This window comes from Hemibagrus wyckioides, linkage group LG24, assembly GCF_019097595.1.
Source record: "Hemibagrus wyckioides isolate EC202008001 linkage group LG24, SWU_Hwy_1.0, whole genome shotgun sequence".
In the NCBI taxonomy this organism is placed as follows: Eukaryota; Metazoa; Chordata; class Actinopteri; order Siluriformes; family Bagridae; genus Hemibagrus; species Hemibagrus wyckioides.
In genome coordinates, this window is record NC_080733.1 from 6,240,784 (window position 1) to 6,254,590 (window position 13,807).

The 13,807-nt window shown below is 41.7% G+C and overlaps 1 protein-coding gene across 1 annotated transcript in view; it reads left to right on the plus strand.

Annotated features, from left to right (window-relative positions):
- ext1b (exostosin glycosyltransferase 1b) overlaps positions 1–13,807 on the plus strand; it is an 83,967-nt gene that overhangs the window by 66,522 nt on the left and 3,638 nt on the right. The window contains exons 5-10 of the mRNA XM_058377878.1: positions 3,050–3,182; positions 4,684–4,802; positions 6,728–6,823; positions 10,211–10,300; positions 11,999–12,159; positions 12,845–13,016. Coding sequence (XP_058233861.1) covers positions 3,050–3,182; positions 4,684–4,802; positions 6,728–6,823; positions 10,211–10,300; positions 11,999–12,159; positions 12,845–13,016 — 771 coding nt within the window. The remainder of the gene's footprint in view (positions 1–3,049; positions 3,183–4,683; positions 4,803–6,727; positions 6,824–10,210; positions 10,301–11,998; positions 12,160–12,844; positions 13,017–13,807) is intronic.

Below are 13,807 nucleotides of genomic sequence, written 5' to 3' on the forward strand. Positions count from 1 at the left end.
CACTCGAACAGGGCTTGTATCACGGGGGGATTGCGAACAGACTATCAAACGAACTTGACTGTAACCAGCCCTAGCGTCTGCTGCTTCACATCTGTGTGAACGATTGATCAATAAAACAACGTTCTGTGTACATCAATCCCAGAAATAACACGACATGCTGATCCATAGCACCATGTCTAATTTCACTACTGCCCTGTTTTATAATCCACTACTTCGTATTGTTGTCTGAATTCTCAGTGGAGTATCACATTTTTTCTTCACCCCTTACTATATTATTACCTCCAGTGCACCAGTATAACAGATGTGCGCTGCTCCTATGCTGAAGTACCCTCATATACATAACCATTTCTTTCATCCTGATGCTCCTGATACTCAAGGCATCAAGAACAGAAAACCTCACGTTAGTAAAAAGCCCTGATGACACCGATACCTGACATACTCATGTATTTAATACATAAATCTGTCTGTAATTTCAATTTTTATGTAACTTCTCAGTCTTCAACTGATTTCACACTGTGTGTGATTGGTGTGCCGTCTTTTAAGGTTAATTATGTTCAGGCTTTTAGCTGAATTCTATAAGAGTCTGTGTGATAGTGTTTTCTCAAAGATCCTCTAATCATCCACATGCGATTAAACAAAACAATCTCGCCATGCTTGTGTAATTAATCCATTCCTCAAAGTGTTCTTGGCATAGCAATGATTTTTTTTTTTGCCTGCATGTTTCATGTATTATATCTCATTTTATACAACTGAGGGTTAAGGGCCTTGCTCAGGGTCGCAGCAGTTGCAGCTTGGTGGGCCTGGGATTCAAACTTACATCCTTCCTATCAATAATCCAACACCTTAACCACATTCCCATTGTATTTGTAGCTTTCCCGTGAGTTTTAAACAATCCTAGCTGTCCTGCTAAGTGTCATAGTATTCACACTCGCAAACATTTCTGACACTAAATCGAATACTATTGAGCAGATAACTTTATACAGTCCAAGAATATAGATCTTAGTGCTGTTTTTGTCTGAGGTAAACTCAGGGATATATTACTTTGTTATGGTACTCCTAACCTAGCTAATATTGTTCCAAATATTCATGCATTTTTTTAGTTCAATCCTTGGTTCTGTCTTGATGTCCATATTTAGTGTATAAGATCAGACTGTATAGTCCAGCAAGTGGGTCTGATTTGATTTCATCATAGTTTGATGAAAAACAACCCAATGAGCTGTTGCACTGCCCAAGTTCTTGGACTTCAGAGAATAAGCCCACAAACACACAGTCTGTTAAGTGAAATTAGCTGGAGTCCTTACAGAGTTCCTGCCATACCTAAAAGTAATTGGAGTTGTGAAAACTGTTAGCGCTCCGTGATTAAAGGGAACCTAATGATGCTTTTAACTATCATATCTCTCTGCATGGCATCTCTTCAGGAAGATCAATTCAGTTTAACTTCCAGGTTAACTAGCAATGTAATTGATCCAAACTGCACACTGTTAAGGCGGCCTGCCTGGCAGTCACGCTGCTCTCTTACAGAGTATCATCATGATGCCTGATGACGCACAGGACATTATCATCAGCAAAACAATGCTACTTCTAATTAGCCAGATTCATTTTCTCCTCCTCATATGTTATAATATTGTCTCTTCCACTTGCTGGGCCACGGATTAATCCTAACTAAAGCAAAAACATGATTTGCTTGTCCATATGTCGAGTTTTGCAGGGAATCAAATCATCCTAAGCAGAGGGAATTAATAAGGATGGAATATGAAGCGCTGGTCAAAATGATGGCACATACATTTGATTATTGCACTAATAATTCGATAATCACTTAACACAGCTAAAACCCAGAGAGTGAGGTTAAATGATTTTCCTAAAGTTTGAGATTTACACGCTATGATGGTATTAAAAGTCTTTCTTTTTCCGATTTCTGAGAAGTCAGATAAAAACGCTCGTTCTCATTTTTCCTGCGTAATTGCATTTCCATATGCGAGTGCTCGGTTACAGTCTGTTAAATCAATGTTTTCTCTTCCCCCACACACACTATTACATCCAGAACAGTATAACTAATCATAACAGCTCCAGATTAAGCAAGTACAGGGCCGTCGTTAACTTCACAGGCTGGCACGGTAATAACCGCAGGTATCCTAGCACTTGTTTTTATTTATCGTGCTCCAGTCAGAATATTGTAACTGTTCCGTCGGGAAATTGAATCGTCAATCACATTCCTTCAGGTCCAGACAGACCTGTAGGCATCGGTGTTCTAGCCAGCAAAGAGAAACAACCTTTCAGTCCTTCCTGTGAGTCCACATTTAAGATGACAAGCGCTCTTATTGCGAGGGCAAAAGGAGGGAGAGTTAATCTTTTCAGTTGAGTCAAATGGTTATTGACTGCCCTTGGGGAGAAGGGGGTGGAGAAAACAGGCGGGGGAAAACACTGAAATGAGCTTTTGCCACTCTTTGCTACCTCAGAAGAAATTTTATACCCCCCCCCTCCCCTTTTTGTCAGTTGTGTTACAAAGTGCCTCAGGCGTAGCATTCAGAATTGGCTACAAGAGCACTATTGGCGAGTCGTCCGGCCTCCTATCAGCTGCAATTCCAGGGTTGCCAGCAATTATGTTGTCACCCTGCCAGGCCGTCAACACACCGAAGGGCACAATATAAACTGCAAAAAACTATTGCTTCAATCTGTGTCTCTTTTGAAAGAGGCTGTTGGCTCTTCAAGGCCACAGACGCTATCTGAGAGCCGGGAGCACCTTAGAGTCGTCACTCTTTTGTCTCTAGAAGCACTTGAGGTTTCCATAAAAAATTATCGAACGAAACCAGAAGGTTCAAACCCCAGCACCTCCAAGCTGCCACTGTTGGGCCCTTGAGCAAGGCCCTTATCTCTCTCTGCTCCTGGAGTCTGTATCATGGCTGACCCTGTGCTCCAACTTCCTAACATGCTGGGATATGCAAAGAAAAGAATTTGCTGTTTAGTAAAATGTGGCAAACAAAAACTGTTGCTTGTACATCTAATCTGTGTGTAACTGACCGTGTGTGTGTGTGTGTGTATGCACATGCAGATCATTCAGGACCGGGTTCTGCAGCACACATCACGCTCTAGTGTGATGTGGAACACTCATCCCGGAGGTCTCTTCACGCTGCCTCACTACTCCTCCTATCTAGGTGACTTCCCCTTCTACTACGCTGGCCTGGGTAAGTCTGAATGTGCATTTCAGATGCGTTTCACACCAGTTTTCAGCATGGTCAACTTGCTTATATCGAGTAAGTTGGTTACTATTGTAAAACAGAAGCAATGTCTGTACTCCGAGGGTGAAATATAGTTTTTACTATGCAAATGAGCAGACGATGATGTGAAGCTATCTCAAGGAAGCTGAGCCACACGATTTATAAGCCGAGATAGCTACAATGTTAGTAATGAATAAAAATCATGGTACTTATGGTATATTTTGATATATGTTATTGTTGGACAAATCTCAGAACTTTGAAAGTAGAAGACTCGAAGATTCGGATACTGAAAATCTCATCTGAAATCATATGAAAGACTAGCATGATGAATCTCAAAACGCTATACATCCTCTGTGCATGTGGAGCGTTTATCATACGTTTCCTCTGAGGTACTGAAAACGATGATAATGTCAGGTTAAAATTGCATGTTAAGAAAGTTATCATCAAACCCTTGTTTCCTTTACGTAAGCATAAAGCAGTCCCTCCAGGTTTCATGATATTCTCTTCACAGAAATGAACAGAAATTCAGAGGAGCTTGCGGTTTTTCAAAAAATGACGGCAGATTTTCCGCAGATTTGCGCCGATTTGTCGTGTGATGTCAACACAACACGCATTCAGCCAAATCCCTCTTCCATACACATGCATCAAACAGCTCTCATAGACGGTCATTACATATGAGTTTATCCTGTGCAATTCAAGTAGTTATTAAAAACAAACATTTCTACAAGTTGCATTGCGTTTATTGAAAATCAGGCATTTTTGCTGGAGCAATCACAAAAAACCTGAAATTGCAATCAGCAAGCGGGATATTTTCAGAAAGCCTTTAATTCAGGTTTATCTAGCGTAGTCTATCGTGCTGATTTTGCGATGTCGTATCATACGGCTTCCTGAAACCTGCGCCGTGTTTAGAGTACTATTCTCAAGCTTAGCCTCTGTTTCTTGCCTTCTTTAATCATCCAACACATACTGCGAGCCTTGTTATTTTTAGACTTTGTGTTTTTGAAGACTCTTAATTGGCAGTAAGGAGGAGACTCTGGCATTATTCCATTTCCAGATTTGCAGACTGAGAGCAGTAGCTAAGCGAAGGCCTATTGTACACTGTGATAGATCATTAAATTGCCCTGTGTAATTGGGTGATCGAATCTGTGTGCACAAGCTGGAGTCATGCATCACTGCTGTCGCGAATGCAAGCACCAAGCTGCCCACACGTGCCTTTATCTCAATCTGCAAAATTTGTCAGCGTGATCAATAAAGAGCTGTGGATGGATCAAAATAAACGTCCTTCAGCACACGAGACAGCTTTTCTATCATTTCTCTCCACACTGCAAATGAAACTAGCTCTGTAATTGACATTAGTGCAAATTTTGCAACAAGATGTAAATCATGCTGTTCTTCCCAGGTGGTTTAGAGAATATAGTTACCCATCTTCTCTCTCTCTCTCTCTCTCTCTCTCTCTCTCTCTCTTCAGGGATCAAAACGTTCCCCAGGTTCACCGCGGTCATCCATGCCGTCACCCCACTGGTGTCTCAGTCTCAGCCCATACTCAAGCTCCTGACAGCCGTGGCCAAGTCCCAGTACTGTGCTCAGGTATGGCAGTGGACACTTTGCTACTGAGAGGATGTAGTTGAATCGTGTAAAATGTTTTCCAACACGGGTATGGCTCAGACTTGCGACATATCCAGTGCACTTCTATGATTCACAAGCTGATCTTCCTCACAAGTTGTTTCATAACTTGTTTTCCACTTGAGAACAATAACCTTCTGCCAAAGTGGTTAAAAATATGAGATTCGCGTAGATGCCTGTTTTTGCCGCCCCTGACTGCATAAACCCGGTTTGATCCTCGAATAAATAAGGACTCGGTCCTCTCGATCACCCCTGTGTTTCCATGGTATCCATCAGGACTGTGGAGCTGACTGCCCTGGGAATGAAAAATCTATTGATTCCTTTCTGAGAGCATAAGCCCGAGTCGGTGGGGGAGAAAAGATGGAAGGAGATAAAGAAAGGGAGAACAGAAACCCAGAGAGCGAGACAGATTAATTAAATACACGGCGTCCTCAATGACTGTATGAAGTGTGATGTGTGCACGCACTCGGCCGCCTCTCGTCTCTCTCCCAGCTGAAGGGCTCGGCTTTTATTTTGTCTCGATGGAAGGCGCTCTCGTCGAGTGGTGTGGAGTGGAGTGGAGTAGAGTGGAGGGACGGGAGGAGTAATCATGTGTGCACCCTCTGCTTCCCTTAATCAGGCCGAGGCTTTCCTCCGCTCTGGGAAGCGGAACTGCAGGAAGGAGGGATATAAATAAACGAGGGAGCGAGCTGGAGAAGGCGAGAGCTGTTTCTCAGTTGGTTCTGGCAAGCGAGCTCGCACTAGTGTCCCGCTGCGAGCTGCCGTTCCTGTTTGTGTGAGGGCGAGCGCGTGGATGTGTGTGCGAGCGAGAAAGAGCGAGGCAGTCACACAAATACTTCCACCCCCAGAACAAGGGGAAGCTGATAGAGATACCATCTGCCTTTCAGCTTCTCCAATTAGCGTCAGAGGAAGGAGCGTCTAATCAGTGTTAAAAATACACCTCGGTAACTGCCTTTGCAGTGCGTCGCAGCTTTCTTAATCACACAACCTGTGCTGCTTTATTTAACTACTATTTACAGTCTGAATTTGGTAAAACGCTGTAATCAAAGCGCTTTTTAAACCGGACGCTCTATTTTCATTTTCATGCTTCCCTGGGAGTAAGACGCAGCAGAACCTGTGCTGTGTTTGGGGCTTCAGGGGGTTTTAACTGGAGGTTGTTTGTTGTTGCAGAGTAGCTCACACACTGTGTGGTAGGTAAAACCTTCACCGTTTAACATTTATGAGATTGTATAAGGAGGCAGTGTAGGGGGAGGGGAGGCATTTACCCGAGCTCACTGTATTTAGACGTTTCAAGGTGACGAAACATAAATTAGTCAGGAGCTGTGATTGTGTGCATCGCTGAAATGTAGTATTAGACCCAAGCATTTATTTTTTTCGCCGAAATGATTCATCACCATGTCGTGCTCCTGTAAACGCTTTCTGCACTACATACTTTGCAATAGAAACAAATCTGCTTATAGGAGAAAGTAGTAATCCCAGGTTCTGAAAAAATCTAATCATGCAGCGGCCAACCAATCAGAGCAAAGGGGCGTCGTCTCCACCTGTCAATCATGTCACCAGTCAATGCAGAAACCTACGGTTATTGCACCAACATTCAGGACTCGTGACATAGTCCTGTGTTTTTCAGATGAGCTGCATGGCTTTTTTTTTTTCCCCCCCCAACATTAAGCCTCAGCTTCCACCGAAATCTCTCCCAGCTTTATGCTAAACTGGCAGTGTTACCAAACATCCTCACAGAAGGATCAAAAGTACTTGAGCAAAATTAAAGACATAAATAATAACTGAATTTCTGCTTCATAGTGATATGTTTTTTTTCCCTCTCTCTTTCTTCCTTTCATCCTGTGTCATCTCTCCTCCCCTCCCTCTGCCTTTTTTTTTCTGTTTCTCAGATTATTGTATTGTGGAATTGTGACAAGCCCTTACCTGCCAAGCACCGATGGCCTGCCACCTCCGTGCCCGTCATAGTCATCGAAGGAGAGAACAAGGTAGGTCTTCTGGAAATGTTTCATCAAAGACACACACATACATACACACACACTCGCTTAGTGTGGCTCTTCAAGCTGTCACTTTAAGCCATTGGGGTTAGTTAGTTAGTCTGGGGTTAGTCTGGGGGATGTTCATCACATAGGGAAGAGGGAAGAGAAGCTTTCTGGTGATTTCAGCTTGTGTGCCAGTCAGCCTGTGGTTTGTGGTGCTTGTGGCTGTCATGTTTATTGAGGTGTGTGTGTGTGTGTGTGTACATGCAGGCATGCAATAATTCCCAGTCAGACCAGTTAAAGGGTGCAGAGGTGTTTGTGTGTGTGTGTAAGAGAAAGAGATTGACTGTGTGTGTGTGTGTGAGAGAGAGAGAGAGAAATTGTGGGTGTGAGAGAGAGAGAAATTGTGGGTGAGAGAGAAATTGAGAGTATGGGTGAGAGAGAGAGAGAGAGATCTAGTGAGTGAGATGGGGAGTGTGTGTGTGTTTGAGAGAGAGAAATCGAGAGTGTTTGAGAGAGAGAGGGAGAGAGATTGTGAGTGTGTGAGAGAGAGGGAGAGATATTGTGTGAGAGAGAAAGATTGTGTGTGTGTGAGAGAAAGAGATTGTGTGTGCGCGCGTGTGTGTATGAGCGGCATTTCTGCCTGTAACATCTGAGCACATGATTCCTCACATGAGTTAGTTGTTGGTTCAGTCAGCATGTCAGCGTGTGTGTTTACAGGACACTTAAATATTTACCGTGTTTGAAGCCGTCACCATAGTCCAGGATGTTTACATCTGTAATACGCTGGAAACAATATAAACATGGGACCAATTATTTCGAAGATGTCGACTGGGGTGGATGCAGGAAATGTTTATTTTATTCTTATTCGGTATTTTTGCGCTGTATAAAATAGAGAAAATAAACAAGAACTCACATGAGTTTACATGATGTAACCATGCAGACACTTGCGCTGATCATAAACAGACGGCAGACAGCAGCTCTAGTGCAACACGGCTGTCCTGGCATTTCCTCCATGGCAAATCCATCTGCTTGGAGACGGTGTGCTGACCAGCTTATTAAATATCCAGTCACAGCTTCTTCTCTTTTTTTTTTTTTTTAGAATGCAGTATATGCCTCGGGTTTTGCCGTGTTATTGACATTTTCTCCGAATTTTTTAGCCTTTTCTAATCAGAAAATGACCAGATGCTAACAAGCTAACTCCTGTCTCAATGTCATCTTGTTAAACTGTGCTGCAAAAACAGAAAATCTAAAAGACGACACCTTGGTGTTTGTTGCATGGCATCGTGAAAGCTACATAGAACAGTAACAAAAATATCAGAAATCACAAACGCAAACAAATCCTTCCTCGAAAGCCTGTTTGCTTTATTTAATAACGTCATGCCTGTGCAATTAGCAGTGAAGATTCCGTTGTTGCGCTCTGTCGACTCTGTCCCAGGCTTCGCTTGCTTCTGTGATGCAGGTTCAAAGAAAATATACAAAAACAATACATTAAAAATATGAAGCATACAGAATTCTCTGTTCAGGCGATCGTACGTTTCGATCGTGACCGTACACTTCATAGCTACACGTATGTTTTGTAAGCCTTAAGCTTTTCTTTTGTATACACACTTGGTACTCTCAGGTACGTACAAATGTCTGGCTATTATATGCCGTGCAAACTGCCGATGTCAGAGGATCAGTCACTCAACACAATAAGGAACAGGAATTTGATATCCATTACTCGAGTACCTGAAAACACCAGGTTTATCACGTCTTTTATTTGCAAAAGGAAAGCGTACTGTGACAGCGGAGCGTCTGTTATTTTAACGTAAATATCATCCTGACATTCAGCCTTGTAATAAAGTGTGTGTGTGTGTGTGTGTTGTATATGTCGAAACCAGAGTTCTCAAGATGTACAGAAGTTTCAGAAAGGCTGGTTTTCTTCATATGTACTGAAGTTATGCACGCAGCTCATTTGCATTTGGTGACGCCCACAAAACTCCATAAAAGGCAAAAAAAGCTGAAATGATGAACCAAATGCAAAAAGCATTTTCCCTGAGATAAAAGTCCAACAATGTGAATGCTAAAAATCTAAAATCTTCAGTCAGATTTTTGGAAAAAGTGAGATGGATGGAAAATCATGTATACTGGTATATACTGTACCTAGGTGATGGCTGGTAGCGTCAATATATGCATCACACATGGAAAATGCTGAACTGTTTCTGGTTTTGTTTTTTGTTCTACCTTTTGTTGTTGTTGTTGTTGTTGTTGTTCAAAATGAAGCGTCTCTGTGACTCTCCAGAGATCCCTCGCTGCCTCACCAAAGCAGAAAGCCATGCGTACCCGTGCGAATGGTCTGCAGTGCACTGGGGTGAATACCACACATTACAGCTTGAGACAAACCCAGATCGTTCACTGTGCTGGTTTGAAGAAAGTAAAATATGTCCTCCTTTTTTTCTTTTTTTTTTATTTAAATTGCTACTATTTGTCATCGTTTACAGATCTACAGAAATGTCGGCTGCTCTGTTTTGTCAGACTCGATATTTCTTTAGACAATACCATTTAACGGTGTGTCAGAAAAGCTTCAGAAAGCTTGTGTGTATAATGTAAAAACACCCACGCTTTTAAACCCGACGGTATAATCCGTATATAAAAGTACAACACCTGATCCGATTTGAAGCCAGTCAGGTGGAGTTTTGCATAATCAGACTTTATTATATGTATATTTGCACAGGAGCAGGAGTTGGACACACATTTTTTTAGAATTATAAGATTTTCATGAATATCAGATTTCTTATGTAAATGACTGTATGAAAGATTTACAAATAAAGCCATGCATATGGAATAGGAATATTTTGTGGTCTTTTTTTTTGTTTTGTTTGTTTGTTTACAAACCGAAAGATACAGAAGATGAAAGAGGCCCGAGTTTAAAGTCGGGTCAGGATTGTTGATGCGATAGAGTTTTTTGAGTTTCAAGGCTTCTGCAGGTGACTGTGCTCAGGGCTATGAGTGTGTTTGTTTAGCAGGTATGTGTGTGGTCTGATGGTGTGTGTGGTGTAGGAGGTTTTGTTTGACTTGAGCAGCTATCATAACCATGTTCCTACTCATTGCTTTAAGGCCTGTGTGTGTGTGTGTGTGTGTGTGTGTGTATATCTCTGCTTCTCATTACCATTTGTGTCCCTGACCCGCTCATAGTGAGAATCTCACAGTTTACTCACCACACATACACACACATACACACAGTCATCTGCCAGGATAAAATGTACAAGCTCTATAGATATTAGTCAGTTGGATGAAACTATATATTCATTTTTGTATTTTCCAGAATGATTCAGATTGATAACCAAAACTGAAAAGAGCAGCCCTGTGAACAGATCAGTAATTGTGTTTTCTTTTCCTTCTCACGCTGTGTAGGTGATGAGCAGTCGCTTTCTGCCTTATGAGAGCATCCTTACTGACGCTGTGCTGAGTCTGGATGAAGACACAGTGCTCTCAACCACAGAGGTGTGTGTGTGTGTGTGTGTGTTTTTCACCTTTATATTTATGTTTGTGGTCTGTGTGTCTGTCTGTCTCTGTGTCTCTCTCTTTGTCTGTCTGTCTGTCTGTGTTTCTCTCTCTCTCTCTCTCTCTCTCTCTCTGTGTGTGTGTGTGTCTTTCTAAGTGTGTGTGAGAGAGAGAGAGAGAGAGAGAGGGACATGCTGCTGGTGTGTTAAGCTGTGTCAGCAAAACAAAGCTGGATCTTCCACCATCTCTCATCTCCACTGTTCAGCTCCACATATGAATCACACTCACACACACACACGCACTTCTGCCCTCATGACTGTCTATTAATATTCAACTCTTGCCTGCTGCAGGCTGTTGAGATATGATTCAGGGTGAGTGCTTATGTGTATTCACTCACATACAGGCCACTTAGAGCTGTTTTCCAAATTTTTTCTCAAACTAGTCTTTTGTATCCTCGTGTGTGTTTAAGAAAGTATGTGTGGAAAAATCTCACCAGTGGTGCTTATGATGTTTTCCCCACTGTTGAGTGAACAGATTGAAAGTGGGAATACTTCAGCTTCAAGGTTTTAACATGTCTAAGGTGTGGTCAACACACAGCTGCTATAAAACTGAATCACTAAATTACTAAAAGAAATTTTAAGCATTAAAAACACCATTTTAAATGTTCAGTACATTGTAAAATCTAAGATTCCTCTCAGAGTTTGGAATGTCCGCGATATCTCACCAAAACACAATGGTGAATTAATCACAATATCGATATTAATATCAGCACCTCGCCCAGCCCCAGTGTCTATCTGGAATAAGACTGTAACGTGTGCAAGTTATTTACATGCACACGTTGGAAATCGGTCAAATTCCAATTCTACCAACAATCTCCGTTTAATGTGTCAATTTACATCGGACACATTTAGAGCACAATTTATAAATTGTTTTCTTTTAGGATAACAAAACCCAGTTCTTAAAAGAAACAATTAAAATCTGTCTGGTTTCTTGAACAAACATCGTATCGGTGTTCTATAGAGTCGCAAAGGTGCCAGACCACCTTCCAAACTTTGTTCTTGTTTATCCGCCTTTACTGTTGCTTTTTATCGTTCCTCTACATTTGCATCAGTCTTTTTTACTGCGTTGTATTAAGCTGGGTGCAGTGAATGCAGCTGTCTGTGTTGTTGGGCTTTAGTTCATAGTCTCATTAACTGTGTGTGTGTGTCTGTCTGTGTGTGTGTGTCTGTCTGTGTGTGTGTGTCTGTCTGTGTGTGTGTGTCTGTGTGTGTGTGTGTGTCTGTGTGTGTGTGTCTGTGTGTGTGTGTGTCTGTGTGTGTGTGTGTGTGCGTGTGTGTCTGTGTGTGTGCGCACGCGTGCGTTTGTGTGTGTGTGTTACAAGGCTGTTCGTTAATTCACTGATTTTTCTTTTTCCTTTTTTTCCTCCAATCCAGCCAGGGTTGGGGCTCTGACGCGTTTGATGTCTTTCAGTAATTATTTGTTTAAAAGCTTTGATCTGAGAAAAAGGAGGGCATCTAACAGCAGTTCCTTTGAAAGTGTGTGCAGTTATTCGCCTGCACTGGGTAACTTTCTTGAGGTCTGTTTATGCCGTGAGGCTAATTTTCGCCGCTCACAGGTCTGACACTGCTGTGTCTGGTTGAAGGCTTTCTGAATCTCTGCTCATGCTGCCTTTTATTTATTTATTTTTTTCCCCTGCAGGTGGATTTCGCCTTCACGGTTTGGCAAAGTTTTCCTGAGAGGATTGTGGGATACCCTGCCCGAAGTCACTTCTGGGACAGTAATAAGGAGCGCTGGGGCTACACATCCAAATGGACCAACGATTACTCTATGGTTCTGACTGGAGCCGCCATCTACCACAGGTACTGTCCTGACTGTTTCTGTTCAGTGAAGATGCAGGTAAACTTCTCCAGGTAAACATGGCCATTGTCACAGGATATCTCATAACGTAACAATGTCAATATTTTACTCAATCAGTAGCTTCTCTGCTTTAAAAAGGAGTCACAGCATTTATTTTTTATTTACCTTTGCAGTGCTAGGCAGCTATATTATCCCATGGCAAATACAAATCTCAGTGCTTAAATATAGCTATTTGATCACCACAGCTAGCTGAGAAGCATACTGTGTGTATAGTGAACTGTGTACGTCTTTGGCCTTTGCATAATACTATGATGGACTTTTTGTTAAAACTATAATGAACTATAGAGTTAAAAACTGCAGAAGGGAAATGATTATAAATCACACTATCTGGTGTGATCCAGATGAGGACGGTTCTCTTTCGTGTCTGGTTCCTTTTAAGATTTCTTCCTCATATCCTTTAATGTTTTTGTTCTTTGCCAACGTCACCCCTGGCTTGTTCATTAAGGATCAAATTTCAGTGTTTCTTTTATATCATGAATTTAGATATTTCTCTAAAAGTTGTGGAAAAATATCCCTTGTTAAAATAGAACAAAAATTTTTCCCATGTTCCATTTCCCTTTAATTCTGCATTAGGCTAACAACAATGCCTAGTGAAATGCTTCATCTCAATTTCATTTTGTTCCTCAGATATTACCACTACCTATACACCCACTTCCTGCCCAGCAGTCTAAAGAACATGGTGGACCAGCTCGCTAACTGCGAGGACATCCTGATGAACTTCTTGGTGTCGGCCGTCACAAAGCTGCCACCCATCAAAGTGACACAGAAGAAGCAGTACAAGGAGACCATGATGGGGCAGGTACGAAAAATTCAAGAGTCCGTTAAGAATTCATTTTGGCTCTCTTATCTCTAAATGTCAAATCTTTATTATCCAGTGGCCAAGTTTATGTTTAACACATTTATTGCCTGCTATTGATTCTGTATAGAGTGGGTTAAAGGGTTACTCCTGCAATTTCTCAGCGTAATCTCCAGCTGCAGTCTGTGTATGATTACCACAGATGATAATTGTGACACATTTTCCTGTGTTGAGCAAAAGAACAGAAAATGTATTGACCCCTTAGCTCAATAATGATGTAGAAAGTCTGCTGCTGAATTCCATCAATACAGGTTTAAATATATGAGCAGATTTATACTTGTTACTAAAGCCTTTCAACACTGTTCTGAGCTCCACAGTCAAGAGCACTGCCGGTAACAGTGAGCTGGTTACGGTTCTCCTCGCTGGTCTGGAATTACTACTGTAGAAAAAATAATAGGAAAAGCAGTTCCATATCTGAAAGGTCAAGTCATACTGAGAATAGCTCCGTAACAGGCATTTGTTTGAAGAATACACAAATGCATGTGAGCGTAATAAATTATATATGTTTTGCAAATAAAAAAAAAAAAAGAGGTTTTCGTTCGTTTTGCGCACTGGAAAATTATGTTCATGGCAAAAAAATGTTCAAGGTAGTCACTCAAAAATGGTTGGAAACTGCCAGAGTATTCCTTTGAGCTATTTAAAATGCATTTTAATGTATGTTTAATGCAAAGGGCCAAATGTATGTGGACACTTGACCATCACACCCATATGTGGTTCTTCCCCAAACTGTTGCT